The following is a 17,980-nucleotide window of genomic DNA, read 5'->3' as shown; positions in this document are numbered from 1 at the left end:
AGCAGAGGGTTGGACTAGAAGACCTTCAAGATTGCTTTCAACTCTGTTCTCTGATTTTGTTAAGGGTCTCCTTCTGGAGCAGGGGGTTGGACTACAAGCTTAGGACCGGGGTATATACGAGACCGCCTGCTGCCAGGAACAGTCTCCCACCGGCCAATACGCTCCCACAGAGAGGGGCTCCTCAGGGTGCTGTCGGCCAGACAATGCCGACTGGCAGCAGCCTTCTCTGTGGGGGCACCAGCCCTCTCAAATGAGCTGCCCCTTGAGATTCGTCTCATTCCCGACCTGCGTAGCTTTCACTTCGCCTTGAAGACCCTCTTGTTCCAACAAGCCAGCCTGGCCTAATACGAATTTTAGAATGGGTGTATGTGTGTTTTAATCTATGGGCCAAATTTTTATATATGCAATTTTAAATTGTTTTAAATTTTGTATATTTATATGTGTTTTAATATGGCTGTACACCGCCCTGAGTTCATCGTTTAGTTTAAAAAAAAAAAAAAACCTTCCTGGTAAGAGACAAAAATTTAAATTAGCAATAGCACTTAGACTTATATACCGCTTCATAGTGCTTTTACAGCCCGCTCTAGGTTTAGAGTCAGCCTGTTGCCCCCAACAATCTGGATCCTCATTTTACCCACCTCAGAAGGAGGGAAGGCTGAGTCAACCTTGAGCCGATGAGATTTGAACTGCTGAACTGAAGCTAGCGGTCAGCTGAAGTAGCCTGCAGTACTGCACTCTAACCACTGCGCCACCTCGGCTCTATATCGAGCTCTTTGTTTCATTTTGTCTACATTCATTAGCAGGTAGCTACTGGATTACAAGCAGTCCTTGATTTACGATGATTTGCTCAACGATCATTGGAAGGTACAACAACTCTGAAAAAAGCCACTGTTTTTCACACTTGCAACCATCAAAATTAACATGCTCGGAAAAACTGACTCGTATTTATGACAGTCGCAGGGACCTGGAGGTGGGTTGGTCACGGAATTCCCCTTTCGCGATTTTCCAACAAGCAAAATCCATGAAGATTCACTTAACAACGAACTTCGCAACAGTGGTGATTCGCTTAACAGTCCTGGTAAGAACGGTCGTAAAATGGGGAAAGAACCATCCTTTCGCTTGGAAATAGAAATTCAAGGGTTGATTGTGGTCGTAAGGACTATTTATACCAGAAGGGTAACGTCTTAATTGAGTTCGAATTTTTTATTTTCCCCCCTTAAAATAGCTGGCATATCCATAATATTCAAATAATTCAAAATCCTGGTAGGGATAAATTTAAAAATTTCATAGATTAACAGAGTTGGAAGGGACCCTTGGAGGTCATCTAGTACAGTGGTCACCAACTGGTGGTCCGTGGAGAAATCTTTGTGTTTTTGCATTTTTTATATTGTGCTCATCCTCAAGCCAGGGCCCCTGGGACGGAAACGGCCGAGAGCAATGAATCCAGCCCGCGCATGGGAACAGAAAGCTCCACCGCCCGTATCACCCCGCCCACCCGCGGACCCCCCACTCTTAAGGCCAAGTGCAAACCTCACCTTGAGTAGAGCGATGTGAGCCACACGAGCTGGAACTGGAAGGTAAGACCAAGAACTCGCCATGCTCAGCCGAATGGCTGCCTGGTGGGTGGTGGGGGGAGGTTCAGCCGCTTGGGACTCGGAGCAGTAAATGGGATCCGGTCCGGGGAGCAGCCGGAGTTTGCTGTCCATTGCAGCAAATGGACAACAAAATCTCATCTCTTGAGCGCTCACTGAAGCGGTGCAGGAAACTTCAGCCGGGCTCCTTGAGAGACGAGAGTTTGCAGGGGGACAAACTAGCATCCATAATGGACAGCAAACTCTGGCTTCTTCTCTCTGCTGTAGTGTGGCAACAGCATTTGTGCTGCATCAGCATTCCGCCTTGGTATATTTGCGCCAGCCGGTGGCAAAAGGCAGCCCTCGCCTCCTGCCGCTTGGGACTCAGAGCAGTAAACAGCGTCCAGTACGGGGAGCAGCCAGACTTTGCTGTCCATCACAGACACTAGATTGGCCCCCTGCAAACTCTCGTCTCTCGAGCCCGGCTGAAGTTTCCCACTTCGCTTCAGCAAGCGCTCAAGAGACTAGGGTTTGCAGGGGGCAGATCTAGTGTCCGCGATGGACAACAAACTCCAGCTACTCCCCAGATCGGACGCTGTTTACCGCTCCAAGTCCAAGCAGCAGAAGATGAGGGCTGTCTTACACCACCGACTGGCGCAAATATACCAAGGCGGAATGCTGATACCGTGCAAATGCAAATAGCGCTTTGCTTCCAGCCATTGCAACTGCTGCTTCGGCCCGCTTGCGCCTCCCCCTGCCACCGCCGCAATAGCACCATTATTTCGTTCCAGCCGGCAAGGGCTACACTCCTTTTTTTCATATTGCACCACCTGCAAAGTTGCACATTGCATGTGCCACCCCAGGGCAAAGATTTCCAGCCCCACCACGGCCGGTCCAATATGCCAGAGCTGTAGTAGTCACACTCACAGGACTGGCCCATTGGTCATCCCGGAGCAGCTCCTCCTCCCAGGTGCACTGGCCTGCCGGGGAAGAGGCAGCTCCCCTACAGCCAGGTGGAGGGGCTGCTTCGGGATGAGCAACGGGCCAATCCTGTGACTACTACAGAGATGGGACTGACTTTCCCACTGTCATCAAGTCACCATCAGTGTGTCCGTCTTCGTTTTCCTTCACTCAGATTGACCAAGCTTCTTGAGGGAAGGAACATAAAAGAGATTTCCGGGCTGTGCGCCTGGACCAGGCACTTTCTCTCGGGCCTCCCACCCAGAGGGCTAGAGAAAGTGCCTCCTCTGGACGCACAGCGTCCCAGCATCAAGCTAGATTCGAATGGTGTAATTCTTAAATAAGCTTCAATTATTTTGTAATAATTACACTAATTTTAATAATTTTGTTACAATTAAACAACCTTTAAAGATTTTATGATTAAATAAGCATTTATGATTTTGTTATAATTAAATAAGCATTTATAACTTTGTTATATTAAATAGGTGCATTTCATATTAATAAAATGGAAGTTCTCTGATCATTATTTTAACAAAAATGTATTTATCTTTTTTTAAAAAATTCATATAAGTGGTCTGTGGGATTTAAAATTATGAATTTGGTGGTCCCTGAGGTGCAAAAGTTTGGGAACCCCTGATCTAGTGCAACCCCCCACCCAAGCAGGAGACACGACACCATTTCGGACAAATGACAGAAAACAGTCAGGAAGCTGCCACAATTTCACGGAATTAATCCGAACTTCTTAGGCTAATTTCCCCCGGAATAGAAATATGAAGATAAAATTTTTCATTCCAACCCATTGTGATGTACAACATCACACACACAAACACAAAAGAGATAATTTGAACTCTCAAAACATAAATGTACAAAGGCACGAGGTGAAACAAAGTTCGTTTAGCGACCATTCCAAGCTGAAAAATGTGACTTATCGCCCTGTTTCACGGTTACGACCTTTCCAGGGATCCAAATTCGGACGCGGGGCAACCGATTCACAATTATGATGGTCATATGATCCCTTTTGCGACCTTCTGGCCGTAGGGGAATCGCCAGGTTCATCTCACAACGAGGTGACGGACTTATCAGCGGCAAGTCGCTGACAGTGGCGAGCCAAGTCATCAAATGGGACCAAAGTCACTTAACGACGGAAATTTAGGGATCCATGGCAGTTTTAATATCAAGAGCCTCGGAAGAGACGCTTCATAAAATTCCGTTTTTATTATTCCTATATAGGAAGTCCTCGAATTACAACAGTTCGATAGTGACCGTTCAAAGTTAGAACGGCAGTGGAAAAAAAGGGACTGTAGGACCCGTTTTTCACACTTACGACCACTGCAGCATCCATCACAGCCACGTGGTCAAAATTCAGACGCTCGGCAACCGATTCATATTTATGACGGTTTCCTTTTTGCGACCTTCGGACGAGCAAAGCCAAGAGGGAAGCCGGATTCGCCGAACAACCTAACTTTAACAACCGCAGCAATTCGCTGAACAACGGGGGCAAGGAAGGTCGCAAACATGGGGCGAAGCTCGCTTCCCAACTGTCTCGCTTAGGATGGTTGGGTTCCATCATGGTCGTAAGTCAAGGACTCGTTCTGTTCCTATTTTTAAGTGAAGTTTAAAGACCGTTGGGTAAGAAAGAGTGAAGTTAGAAGGAAAAACACCTGTTTTCTGTGTTTTTTTGTTGTTGTTTTACCTGAAATAATTTACGGGCGACAAAAAATCTCCAAATTGTGTTAACCGTTGTCACTGTCCCATGCCACAACTGTGTTCTTTTACACAACTGGCTTGCCACAAAGGAAGAGCTAAGACAGAGAGGTTCCTTCCATCATCTCTCGCTTGAGGGCAGCTATCAGACTGGCTTGACCCAGGTCCTCGAAGAGCAACGTTCACCTGGTCGCTGTAATGATGAGGAAGCAGGGTGTGAGAATCAACAATGCGCAACAAAGACTCATTTCTATATTTTCCTTTTTTATACATTTATATCCCACCTGTGCACCAGTATTTTTTTAAAATAACACAAGACGGCAACAGGGTTTAATGTTCCTCCCATTTTCCCCACAACAACCCTGTGAGGTGGGTGGGATTGAAAGGGAAGGACTGGCCCAAAGTCACCTAGCTGGCTTTCATGCCTAAGGGGGGACTAGAACTCACTGTCTCCTGGTGATTGGTCCAAAGTCACCCAATTGGCTCTCAGACCTAAGGAAGAACTAGAACTCATTGTCTCCTGGCAGTTGGGTCAAAATCACCCAGCCCACTTTCCTGCCTAAGGTGGGTCTAGAACTCACTGTCTCCTGGTGATTGGCCCTCAGACAGCACACATACCCCACAATGAATCCTTGGTCCTAGGAGAAAACGGCATCAGGGTTGTTTCACATCTTCAAAGGACAACCTTGTTCTGAAAATTTGTCCATTGAGTCTCTTCAGTTGGTCTGCTAAATATCTAGCACTGGGACTAGGTGGGACTAGAACTCACTTGTCTCCTGGTGATTGGCCCAAAGTCACCCAATTGGCTTTCAGGCCTAAGGAAGAACTAGAACTCACCGTTTCCTGGTGATTGGCCCAAAGTCATTCAGTCAGCTTTCAGGCCTAAGGCGAGACTAGAACTCACCGCGGTCCTGGTGATTGGTTCAAAGTCGCCCAATTGGCTCTCAGACCTAAGGAAGAACTAGAACTCATTGTCTCCTGGTGATTGGCTCAAAGTCACCCAACCGGTTTTCATGTCTAAGGCGGGACTAGAACTCATTGTTTCCTAATGATAGGCCAAAAATCACCCAATTAAATTGCAGGTATGAGGTGAGACTAGAACTCACTGTCTCCTGATGATTGGCCAAAGTCGCCCAAGTGGCTTTCCCACCTAAGGCAGCACTGGAACTCACAGTCACCTCTCCTGAAGGAGAAGAGCAGCCAGGATAGGGAGCTCAGCCTCCCCCCCCACCCCAAGAACCTCCCCCCCCATGGCCAGAACTACAACTCCCATCATCCCCAACTGCGGCAGACCAAGCCTTGTGATGCCCTTCAGGATTATCCCCATTTTTGGAAGCCAGCTGCCTTCCTCCCCCTCCCAAGACTAGGGGGAGGGTCCCCCTGGGACAGAACTACAACTCCCATCTTCCCCCACCGGGCCAACCCAGGCCTTGCTGGGCCTTTAGGACGAACCCCACCAACCCCACCTTTGGGGGAGACAAGCAACCCCCTCCCCCCAATTCAGAGGGAGGCTCCCTCTGGGCCAGAACTACAATACCCATCGTCCCCCAACCGAGACAGGCAAGGCCTTGCTAGGCCTTTAGGACTTCCTCCCCCACCCCACTTCCGGGGGAGGCAGCAACAAGGCCCCGCAGTCGAGGGGGGGGCAGAACTACAACTCCCATCATCCCCCAAAAGGAGCAAACCAGGCCTCGCTAGGCCTTGAGGACCACCCCCATCCCCCCCCCACTCCCCACTTTCGGGGGCAGCCTGAACCCCCCCCAGCCCGAGGGGGCGGCCCCCCTGGGGTCAAAGGTCAGCTGAGGGGGGCCCTCCCTCCTTCTAAGGGCGACCCCCCCACCCACTCAAGCCCGGCCTTTGTTCCCCAGCGGGAAGGGAGGGGCAGCCCAGCCCCCCCCCCCACTTCTCCCGAGCGGGCTCCGGCCCCTCAGTCCCCAGCCCTGGAGGGAGGGGGGGGCGGCCTTCGAGGGAGGGGGGGGCGCGGCGGCGGCGGGAGGGGGGGGGATGAGTTGCGCTTACCCACCGGAGGCGTCGAGCGAGCGGCGAGCAGCAAGCGGCGCGCATGCGCAGAGCCGGGGCCTTTGGAGGGAGAGAGGGAGGGAGGGAGGGAGGGGGTGGGGAGGACGCTTTCCTTGAGCGACCGGAGGGGGGGAGGGGGAGAGAGAGAGAGCGAGAGAGAGAGAGAAAGCGCATGCGTGGTGAAAGGAGCTGTTTGGTGTTTTTTTTTTCTCCCCTTGCGCAGCCGCAGCGCCCCCTGCGGCGGGAGGGGCGAGGGCGGGGCCAGGAAGACCGGCGCGCCTGCGCGACGGAAGGCGGAAGACGGAAACCGGAAATTAGAGCGGAATCCCGGAAACAAAACAACAGAAGCCACTTCCGGGTGCTTTGGCAGGCATCTCTTGCCTGGTTTCTCCCACCCCCAGAAGACCCCTCCCCTTGCCTAAGGCCCACCCCAGAGACCCTTCCCCTTCCCTGAAAGCCTCCCCAGAAGACCTCTTCCCTTGCCTAAGGCCCCAAGAACACTCCTCCCTCAAGGCCCCCCCAGAAGCCCCTTCCCCTTCCCTGAAAGCCTCCCCAGAAGCCCCCTCCCCTTCTCTAAAGGCCCCACAATGGAACTGCTTGACACCAGAAATTGTGGGTGCTCCAACACTGGAGGCTTTTAAGAAGGGACTGGACAGCCGGTTGTCTGAAATGATACAGGGTCTCCCGCTTGAGCAGAGGGGTCAGTCTAGAAGACCTCTAAAGTCCCTTCCAGCTCTATTCTGATTGATTGATTGATTGACATGCAGGGATCGTGGTTTTGTGGGAACCACTAGGAACTGAGCAGCTCAGAGTTGAGATCAAAAGTACCATGCAGCCAACAATGGTCATAACGTTCAATAAAAGCATCACTTGGACAAAAAAAGGAACAGCTGGCTGTGGAATTCTGGGAGTTGGTCCACACGTTTTTTAGGTGGCCATATTTGCAAAACACCGATTTAAAAGGGACATTTCATGTGTCCACTTTACCTAAAAAATTCCCTCATAGAGAAAAGATTTTTAAAAATGATCTCTCAAGTGTACCAAAAATCAAGACAAAACAAAATATAAGCAAGCCAGAGGCCTTCCATTGGCAAACCCCCCAAAATAAAGAGGTAGTCCTCAACTTACAACCATTCGTTTAGTGACCAGTTACAACGGCACTGAAAAAAGTGAGTTATTACCGTTTCTCACTTACGACTGTTGCAGCACCCGTGGTCATGTGATCAAAACTAGAACCGACTCATCTTTATTGCAGTGTCAAGCGATCCCCCCATGACGACCTTGTGATAAGCAACTCCAGAAGTGGTGGGTGCTTCAACACTGGAGTTTTATCAGAAGAGTTTGTGCGACCATTTCTCTGAAATGTTTCAGGATGTCCAGCTTGAGCAGGGTAGAAGACCTCCAAGATCCCTTCCATCTCTTGTCATTCTATGATTCTTTAAGGGTCTCCTGCTTGAGCAACTCTGTCCTTGTACAATTGTTAGTCAATGGGGAAGCCAGATTCACCTAAAATTCTGTCTGAAGAATTGTTACTCTTGAACTAGTAGTAACAACTATTAGTAACAACTGCAGTTGTTCAGATAGTAACTGAAGAGTTACTATCTGAACAACTGCAGGGATCCACTTAACAATTGTGGCAAAAGAGGTTGTACAATGGGGCAAAGCTCACATCCCTATCTCTCTTAGTGACGGAAATGTTGGGCTCAATTGTGGTCGTAATTCAAGGGCTAACTATACAACAGCTAAAATAAGAAATGCTGGGCTGTATCCTTTTCCAGAGGTGTGGCTGAAGACTCTGGGATCCTAGGAACAAATTGCTCCAGGGGCTTCCCCGCAGCCCATCATTCCCGCTACTGATGGCTCTGCCCTTCCGGTATTTCCGGGAAGGCCCCCACCCCTTAATAACCAAGGAAAGAAAGCCAGAACTTTAAGCAGATGCTTACCAAATAAATCAGGCTCCACATTTATTATCAAAAAGAACAGGAGGGGGAGGGGTCAAGGAAGCCAGAAGCGTGGAGAATATAGTTTGTGTCCATCAAGGTTACGGTGCTGGAAGAGATGAGGGTTAGTTGAGCCAGAAACCTGTTACTGGCTTGGAGGGAGGGACCTCAATTTAGTGCTTCAGTGAGCAGAGAGGTAGGTATCTCTGCAGGACGTCCTTCCCCCTCTCCCCGATTGTCCTCTGAACCCGAATACCGGGGCTGGCTTTGAGGGGAGGGGGGGCAGGAAACAGGGAGGGTCCCTCACTCTCCCATGTGTGTCCGCAAGTGATACTTGAGCGACTGCTTGTAGCGGAAGCACTTGGCGCACTCCGTACATGGGTACGGCCGCTCGCCAGTGTGTGCCCGCTGGTGCTCGAGCAGGTGATGCTTCTGGGTGAAATTCTTCCCGCACTCAGTACAGTGGTACGGCCGTTCGCCCGTGTGGATACGCTGATGCTCGAGCAGATGGTGCTTGCGAATGAAACCCTTGCCGCACTCACTGCAGGCGTGGGGCCGCTCGCGGGTATGCACACGGTAGTGGTTGGTCAGCTTCGACTTCTCGCTGAACGTCTTGTCGCACTGGCTACATTTGTACGGTCGCTCGCCCGTGTGAGTCCGTTGGTGTCGCAACAGGTGGGACGGCCGACTGAAGGCCTTCCCGCACTGCGGGCAGATGAAGGAAAGCTCGGGTTTGCCAGCATGCACCCGCTGATGCATGGCCAGCGAGATCTGCAGCCGGAAGCTCTTCCGGCACTCACCACACGAGTACGGGCGCTCGCCAACGTGCGTGATCTGGTGCTTGCTCAAGCTCGACTTGTGGCTGAAGCTGCTGTCGCACTCGCTACACTTGTAGGGCTTGCCGGGCGGTGGGGGCGGCTGAGGCTGTTGCTTGAAGCTACGCTTGTTAGAGTAGGTCTGTCCGCGGCGGGGCGGAGGAGCCACCCCACGCCGCGCCGTGTGCAGCCGCTGGTGCAGGAGGTACTGCTGCTTGAGGCGGAAGCTGAGGTCGCAGGCGTGGCACTCGTAGGGCCCTTCCTTGAGATGGTTACGCTGATGGATCATGTAGTTGATCCGCAGCATGAAGCTCTTGCCGCAGTCTGGACAGATGTACGGCCGCTCACGCGTCCGGTTTCGCTGCTGCAAGGTGACCGGCCGCATTTCAACACTATTGTCTCTCTCACAGAGTGGGGCGCAGATCCCCACGGTGGGTCGGGGTGGTTTGGTCACCCTCTGTTCTTCCCGTAGAACCTCCACGTTGCAAGTCAGCGAGCAGGGTGGCTCAGCCCGGGATGAAAACAACCCCCGGGTCTCCAAGCTGACGGGGTCTTCCTCCTCCTCTTCTTCCTCCTCCTCTTCCTCCTCCTCCTCTTCTTCCTCCTCCTCCTCCTCTTCCTCTTCTTCCTCCATTTTGATTACGATACCGTCGTCTTGCAAAAAGGACAGAAAAGCAAAAGAAAATCATATTGTGCACGGAGAAGAAAAATCATTTAGGGCTCAAAACTTCCTGCAACGGGCAGGAGGACAAATCGAGGCAGTTACCATCCTCAAACATAGAAACTAAAACATTCCAGAGCCTCTCAAGGTATTTAAGTACAGGTAGTCCTTGACTTACAACCAAGGCATGCTGACTGGGGAATTCTGGGAGTTCAAGTCAACACCACTTAAAGCATACCAACTGGAGGATTCTGGGAGTTAAAGGTACACTAACTGGGGAATTCTGGGAATTGACGTCCACGCCAGCTGGGGAATTCTCCACTCACCTGTACAGTTGCTGTGCTGCACAGTGACTCTCTTGATCTCGCCGAAGTTCACGTCATACTCACTTCCTTCCTCCAGGTTATTCCCGGCAAAGTTTCCCAACGGGGTGGCCGCGCTGTAGGGGCTGCCGCAGGGGGCTTCGGGCTCCAGACCTTGGAAATCTCCCTCCGAACTCCTGGATATCTGATGTTGCTCCAGATCTCCGGGACATTCGTCAGAATGAGGCTCTTCCGTTTTGATCACCACCCTAATGCCAGCTGCAGGGAGGAAAGCATCAGAAAACCTTTGATTGGTCCAGTACAGGAGGTCCTCGTGACTTACAATGGTTCGTTTAGTGACCGTTCCAAGTTACAACTGAAACTTTGCCCTGAAAAAAGCAACTTAGGGCTATTTGCACACTTACGACCGTTGTGTGGACGAGGTCACAATTCAGACGCTCGGTGAACTGACTCATCTTTATGATGGTGGCACTGTCCCGGTGTTATGTAATCGACTTTTCCAACTGTCTGACAAGGAAGGTCAATGGGGAAGCCGGATTCACTTAATGACTGGGTTACTAACTTGGCAACTGCAGTGATTCCTTTAACAATTCTGGGAGTTGAAGTCCTCCCCTCTTAAAGCATGCCAGCTGGGGGATTCTGGGAGTTGAAGTCCTCCCCTCTTAAAGCATGCCAGCTGGGGGATTCTGGGAGTTGAAGTCCTCCCCTCTTAAAGCAGGTGAAGTCTTAGAATGAAATGAGATTAATCTCATTCGGGATTAATCCTTGCCTCATCTAAAGATAATTTCATTTAATTTCCTTGCAAATCTCTTCCCAACAAAGGCGGACTCACCTGCTGTGGCATCGGGAAGTCTTCCCTGTTCTTCTGAGTCCTGATCCTCTCCATGGCATGAGTCGGTCATCCGCTCAGTCTGGGACAATATGCCTGGCTTGGAAATAGCATAATCTGCAAGGGGTGGGGGAGGGGGAGAGGAGAGAGGGGTCAGCCCTTGGATTTAAGGCCAGGTGACCAGACTCGGGTTCAAAATGCACTGGGGGGTGGGGGTGGGGGTCAGGTATGAGGAGGGGGTAGAAGCAGGGAAGCATACGACGTGCTTGAGGAGAAAGATAGCATGTTGTGCCCTGGGCACTTGAAGCAGATGATAGGGGGAGAGGGGGAGAGGGAAGGAGAAAGAAAGAGAGAGAGAGAGAGAAGAGGGAAAGAAAAAGACAGAAAGAGAAAGAAAGAAAAAGGGCGGGAGGGAGCAGGCGGGAGGGAGCCCCCCCCAAGCAGGACACCATTACAGAATCATGGAATGACAAGAGTTATAAGGGACCTTGGAGGTCCTCTAGTCCAACCCCCTGCTCACCCAGGAAACCCTAGGCCCTTTGAGACAAGTGGCTGTCCAGTCTCTTCTTGGAAAACTCCAGTGATGAAGAACCCACAACTTCTGGTGGAAAGCAGTTCCACTGGTTAATTGTCCTTACTCTTAGGACATTTCACCTTAATCCCAGGTTAATTGCAGACCACCCACCCACCCACCCAACTGGGGCAAGAGCTGCGCCCCCTTACCCAGAGACACCAGGGACTGGTGGTTGCCCTTCATCAAATTCTTGTAGAGTTCCTTCTGCCACTCTTCCAGTTTCTCCCATTCCTTCTCGTTGAAGTAGACCGACATGTCATCAAAGGTCAGAGGCACCTGGAACCACAAAACTCGGCATTGATGCCTGATATCAAAAACTAAAACCTCTTTCCATCTTCCCTTCCTTCCTTCCTCCCTCCCTCCCTCCCTCCCATGGTCAAAATTCGGATGCTTGGCGACCAATTCATGATGGTTGCAGTGTCCCGGGGTCACGTCATTCCCTTTTGCGACCTTCCGACGAGCAAAATCAACGGGGAAGCCAGATTCGCTTTACCACCGTGTTACTGATGTAACAGCTGCAGTGATTCACTTAACAACGGTGGCAAGAAAGGTCATAAAATGGGGCAAAACTCACTTAACCACTGAATCGAATTCTGAGCTCAATTACGGTCGTAAGTTGAGGACTACCTGTGTTATTATTTTCTCTACTGCCTGGCAGGTACGCCAGGGGCTTCTATACCGGGGACAAATTCCCGGGATGTATCTAATCACACTTGGACAAATCAAAGGCAGGATGGGGTGTCAAACTGGTGGCCCACGGACCGGATGCATCACGCGCAGGCCATGCCCGCCCCAGCTCCGTAAGGGGAAAAAACATGCCGCAACATGTCACGTGACAGCAATGTGGGGCGGCAAGTTTGGCACCTGTGTTCTAACTGAAGGCCGAAGCTGTCTGGCTTCTAGGAATCAACACCCTGCACCTATCTGGGGTTGTGACACAATGGGCAAGAAAACCTCACAACGGACAAAAGAGCTTCTGTCCATTCGTCCAGAGTTCCCCAACCTTTCCAGGTTGGTGACCCGGAGAGAGGTGGATTTTTGGGGGGACGGGGCAGTGCATGTGGGCCTGCGTGCACACACAGAAGCACCCTGATGTTTCCAGCGACGCTGGCATGATCCGTGAGTACCCACCACGACGCTGGCGGGAGTGGGGCCATGTGCACCTGCAGAGCAGCACGCACCTCCTGCCTCCTCATGCGGCCCAGTGGTGATTAGCCTGCGGCCCTGTAATGGGCCACGGATCACAGGTTGGGGACCCCTGCATTAGTCTAACACACACAAACACACACACCCACACACACCCACACAAACAGAGGGGCAGCCTGGCTTCTCGCCAAAGCCAAGTCCTTGAGAGGACCAAGGCTGATTCTGCTAGGGTCATTGGCACATTCCGTGAGACTCTCCATCCCTGCTTGCGGCCCTCTTATGTCCAGGGACCCCAACATTTGGGGCACCAGGGTCTGGTTCTGTATCCCAGACCAGGCGAGGGGGAATGTTAGTTTTGCAGGCCGCCTGGTTCCTAAGCGTGTCCCGATGGACTTCGCTAGTTTGTGCAACTTGATTCCTGGAGAGCTGTGGACCAGTTCTGAGATGAGAACTGACACCAGGCTGTGGACCGGTGCAGGGGCGATGACCAGTACAGGGTTATGGAACTGGGCAGGGGTGAGGACCATGGCAGGGATATGAGGACTGGTGCCGAGGTGCGGATCGATGTGGTCCATAGCCCGCGAATTGGAAACTCCCGATCTAAATCAACGTCTCATCCCGTTGAAGTCCCGGGACGAATTTCACGAGCCGAACCTACTTTCGGGGTCTCGCCCTTAGAACCTGGCGGGAAGCGCAGGATCCAGAAGTTGCGGTTCTTCAACAGGTTCTCCATGTTTTCCAAACGGCGTTGCAGCAGGCCGTATTCCTGAATGAGGGTCCCCAACGCGGCCCACTTGCTCTCCAGCCGGCCGCCGATCTCCCCTGTCGTCTTCTCGCAATCCAGAACCTTTTTCTCCACCGTCCCGGTTCTGCCTTCCAGGTCCAGCAGGCGGGTTGTGTGCGAATCCACCTTCTTCTCCATGGCTTGGAAGGAGGCCACCAAGGTCAGGGCGATCTCGGCCGCTTGGTCCTCCCGGTCAAAGATTTGGTCGGAATCAGCGGGCATCGGTGGAAGACAACGACGGGCGGGCGTTGCATCCCGTTGAGATGCCTGCTGGGGAGGATGAAGAGAGGGGACAAATTTACGAGGGTACCACCAGTGCTTATGACGCCATGTCTCCCCATGCCGCCCGGTAGTTACTCCTCAATTTACAACGGTTCATTTAGTGACCGCTCAGTTACAACGGCCCCCCAAAAAGGGACTGTTTTTTCACTTACAACCTGTCAAAATTCCGACGCTGGGTATCCAGCTCATATTTACGACGGTCGCTGCATCCCGTGATCCCCTTTTGCGACCTTCCAATAAATAGGAAGCTGGATTCACTTAATAACCATGTGACTCACGGTTAACAAGCATAACAATTTATTTAACAACCGCGGCAGGAGATGTCACAAAATGCCCTTAACAAACGTCTCGCTTTTTTTGACCCCAGAAATTTTTGGGGTTCAATTGTGCTTGTCAGCCAAGGACTAACTGTTTATGGAAATAGGCACTTTCGCCATTTTGATTTTATTATTACATTTATTTGCCGTCTGTCTTACCTATGCACTGTTCCCCAATTCCCTGGAAGATTATCAGTAGAGGTAGTCCTTGACTTACAACAGTTCGCTTAGTGGCCATTTGAAGTCACAGCGGTACTGAAAAATGACCGTCACCGCATCCCCGCAGTCGTAGGATCAAACACGCAGGTGCTCAGCAACGGACTCTTATTTAAGATGGCTGGAGAGCCCCGGGGGTCTCCTTTTACGACCTTTCCAGCTGGCTTTGGGCAAGCCAAGTCAAGGATTTGCTTAATGGCCACACAATTCACTTAACAACTGCTGCGGCGGCTCTCTTAAAGTGCATGGGGGGAAAAGGTCGTTTAAACAAGTGGGAGCCTCTTCGCTTAGTGACGGAAACGCTGGTGCCAGCTGCAGTTGTAAGTCAAGGACATATGGTTTTATATGGAATCCTCTTTAGTTGAAGGTTTCTGTTCTTGGAAGAGGGAAGACTAAATGATGTTTAATTATGTTGAGGAATCGGATCGCATTGTCTCTTTTTTCAGGGCTGGTCCAACTTCAACTGGCCCTGAAAAAAGGGACTTTCAAACGGTCACTAAATGAACCGTCGTAACTCAAGGACAACACGCTTGAAATATAATTCAAATTCAAAATTTATTCAGTTGAAGGCAAAATAAACATATCCCGTAAATGAGGGAGCTGCAAGACAGCCAAACAATATAAATTAAAATACAATTTAAACGTTTGACAAAAAACCAGATACCTGTCATTCATCAATCAATGATAGGTGTCTGATTTTTTTCCTGGTTTTTAAATTCCCTCCTCGGAAGGGAATTCCATAAAAATGGTGCCATCATTTTGTAAACAAAACGCCAACCACAGGAAGTCCTCAAGTTATGACCACAAGGGAGCCCCAAATTCATGTTGCTAAGTGAGACATTTCTGAAGTGGCTCTCGCCTCGTTCTACGACATTTCTGGCCACTGTGGGTGAATCCCTCCAGTCGTTTATGTGAGTAATATGGTCGTTAAATGAATCAGACTTGGGTCGCAAGAGCGGATCACATGATCACATGAGCCTCCTGGGAGATTAAGCGAATTGGGTTTCTGCCCCCGCTGACAACTTTGCCTGTTGGAAAGGGGATTGCTGCGACCGTTGTAAATATGAGTCGGTTGCCAAGCATGCGAATTTTGAGGCGCGACAGTCGTTAAGTGTGACACAAACAGTCCTTAATCATCCACCTTTTTTTTTTTTCAGGGACATTGTAACCAGGAACGGTCCCTGAAAGAACCAATGCAGGCCCCAAAGAAATATTTAACTTTTTTTTTTTTTAAGTCAAATTTTTATAGCTTTTTGGCAGCTTGTCATCCATCTGTAAGACGGACAGCCGAATAAATGAGATAAATAAATATAAATATAGGCAACATAACAAGGGGGGAAACATATTTTTTCATGGTTGAGTGGAAATTTAGCTTCCTTTTTTCTTTTTCTTTCTTTCCTTTCTTTTTCCCTTTCCTTTCCTACCTTCCGTCATTACTTCCTTCTTCTCTCCTTTCCTCTTCCCTCTTTTCCTTCCTACTCTTTTCTTTCCTTTTTCCTTCATTCCCTCCCTCCTTCCTTCTTTCCTCACTTCCTTTTTCTTCCTCCCTTTTCCCTCCCTCCATTCATTTCTTCTATCTTCTTCTTCCCTCCTTCTACCCTCCCTTCCTTCCTTTTCCTTTGTCCCTTACTTTTCGTTCCTTTCCCTTCCTTCCATCCTCCCTTCTTCCTTTTCCTTCCTTTCCTTCTCCCTTTCCCTTCCTTTTTTCCTTTTCTTTACTTCCTCCTACCCTCCCTTTCTTTTCCTTTCCACATTTCCTTTCCTTCCTTCCCTCCTTTCCCTTCCCGCCTTCCATCATTCATTAATTCACTACTTCCTTCTTCCCTCCTGTTCTCTTTTCTTTCTTCCCTCTTTTCCTCCCTCCCGTCCTTCTCTTCCTTCCTTTCCTTCCTTCTACCTTCTGTTCCCTTCCCTTTTTCTTTCCTCCTTCCTTTCCTCCTTCCTTCTTCCCTCCTTCCCTCCTAGTCATACATTCATTACTTCCTTCTACCCTCCCTTCCCTTTTTCTTTCCTTCTTTTCTTTCCTCCTTCCCTCCTATTCATACATTCATTACTTCCTTCTACCCTCCCTTCCCTTTTTCTTTCCTTCTTTCCTTTCCTCATTCCTTCCTCCCTCCCTTCCTTGGTACATTCAATACTTCCTTCCTTTTCCCTTCTTTTACTTCCTTCCTTTTCTCTTTCCTTCCTTCCCTTTTTCCTTCCTTCATTTCCTTCCTTCTACCCTTTCTTCCCTTCCCTTCATCCTTTCCTCCTTCCTTCCTTCTTCCCTCCCTTCCCTTTCTTTTTCAGCATCCTCTGACAGTTCTTCTCTGTAGGGCATCTCTCATCAAAAATCAATTAGTCCTCAAATTACAGCTGTTTCATTTAGTGACCGTTCGGAGTTAGAACAGCGCTGGGACCGTTGTTTGATGCTTACGACTGTGGCAGCGTCCTCCCCCCCCCCACAGTCACGGTCTCAAAATCCAGATCCTTAGCAACGGATTCGAATTCATGACAGTCGCAGTGTCATGACGTGATCCCTTCTCGTGACCGTCCGATGAGCGAAGCCTGATTCCCTTAACCACTGCCTGAGTAATTTAACCCATGCGACGCCTCGATTAACCGCCCAGGCAAGGAAAGTCATAAACCGGGACAAGCTCCTTTAACAAACGTTTCACGGGGCTCCGTGGTGGTCGTACCTCAGGGAATACAGAATACAGAATCATTGCAGAATTAGAATGAATAGAGTGGGACGCATTAATGGAGAAGGGAAGAATATAAAATAAACAGAAAGAAAATAGAAAGAAAAAGGAAATAGGAATGGAATAAGAAAAGTTGGAAGCGGACGTCCAGTCTCCAAGCCAAGCCCCAAGAAGGGTGGCAGGCAGCAGTCCAGCCTGGGGGGGTTCCAAGCGGGGGTCAAACCCTGGCCCAAGGACCCCCACCCCCTCTATATTTAGGGGAGGGTCCTTAAGCCAAAGGCAGTGGACAGTCTCCCTGCCAGGCCCCAAACTGGCAGAAGAAAAAAAGCAGCAGTCCAGCTTCGGCCACTGCCCCAGCGGAGGGGGTGGCATCCCAAGGAGGGAACAGCCGCTCCTTCCCTCTTACCCCCCGCCGCCCCGCGCCCGCCCCGCCCGCAACTGCTCTTCCCGGGACACCCACCCCTCCCCCCGCGCGCTCTCCTGGCGTCGCTCTTCCCGGTATACACCCACCCCTCCCCCCGCGCGCTCCCTACGCGCCTCCAGCGGCTCTTCCCGCTACCCCCCCCCCGCCGCTCCGTTGTCAGACGGGCCTTCTGGGGAGGGCGTCCGAAAGAGGGGGGGGGGTGCCGTCAGGTTTCTCCCCCTCCATCTCTCCCCCCCCCTCTGGAGGTCCACCCCCCCCTCACCTGGGCCGGCGGCCCCCCCTCCATGGTCCTTTGTTGCCCCCCCCCCGCGACGGGGCGCAGCGCCGCACAACGAGATTCAGCCGGGCGAGGAGGAGGAGGGAGGAGGGGGAGGAGGAGGAGAAGGCGCCGCGGGGTCCTTGCGACCGCCGAATGGCTTTGCCTGCCCGGCTGCGCCTGCGTAGACGGGCTCCTCCGCTGCGTCAAAACCGCCGGCGCTCTAGAGTTCAGGTTGGAGTACGATCCGCTGTACGTGCGGTTCCCCCGCGCAGTCAAATGTCACAGATACACGTACGCGCCCTTGCTAGGCTTTTATTTATTTTTACACGGATCCCTTTTGGGTTTTTCTCACCCCCACCCCCAAATTAAATCTTGTGTTCATCGCCAGGGAAGCCGGCCCGATTGGAGTCGGGCGGTTGGAGAAATGGGATCAAGAGGGAGGGAGGGATGGAGCTGGGAAACTGAGCTGCGTTTC

General features: G+C 51.0%; 2 protein-coding genes across 14 annotated transcripts in view; both read right to left on the bottom strand.

Moving 5' to 3' along the window:
• LOC117673267 (zinc finger protein 783-like) overlaps positions 1–6,546 on the bottom strand; it is a 40,004-nt gene extending 33,458 nt beyond the window's left edge. For 4 of the 12 annotated variants that reach the window (XM_034430552.3, XM_087894294.1, XM_087894290.1 and 1 more), the window contains exons 1-3: positions 6,255–6,546; positions 5,073–5,185; positions 4,225–4,428 (exon numbers count right to left, since the gene is read on the bottom strand). The gene's annotated coding sequence lies outside the window, so the exon portion shown is untranslated. Of the gene's footprint in view, positions 1–4,224; positions 5,282–6,254 lie in introns of those variants that run through there. The other 8 variants (XM_034430551.3, XM_034430556.3, XM_087894292.1 and 5 more) reach the window with 7 other exon arrangements.
• Positions 6,547–8,193: 1,647 nt separating this feature from the next.
• Positions 8,194–17,681, bottom strand: LOC117673262 (zinc finger protein 777-like). Of its 2 annotated transcripts, none has more exons than XM_034430542.3 (6): positions 17,509–17,681; positions 13,201–13,596; positions 11,546–11,672; positions 10,826–10,939; positions 9,997–10,251; positions 8,194–9,663 (listed from the first exon to the last, which is right to left on the bottom strand). In XM_034430542.3, the coding sequence occupies exons 1-6, from the start codon at positions 17,530–17,532 to the stop codon at positions 8,498–8,500; spliced, it is 2,082 nt and encodes a 693-aa protein (XP_034286433.2). In that variant the 5' UTR covers positions 17,533–17,681; the 3' UTR covers positions 8,194–8,497. The 2 variants fall into 2 exon arrangements, with proteins under 2 accessions (XP_034286433.2, XP_087750415.1); XM_087894289.1 differs by having other exon boundaries at positions 13,201–13,593; positions 17,509–17,678.
• Positions 17,682–17,980: the final 299 nt, after the last annotated feature.

Source organism: Pantherophis guttatus, chromosome 4 (assembly GCF_059756535.1).
Source record: "Pantherophis guttatus breed Tessera chromosome 4, ASM5975653v1, whole genome shotgun sequence".
Taxonomy (NCBI): Eukaryota; Metazoa; Chordata; class Lepidosauria; order Squamata; family Colubridae; genus Pantherophis; species Pantherophis guttatus.
Note: the sequence above shows the minus strand (reverse complement) of the source record. Positions and strands in the feature narration are given on the sequence as shown.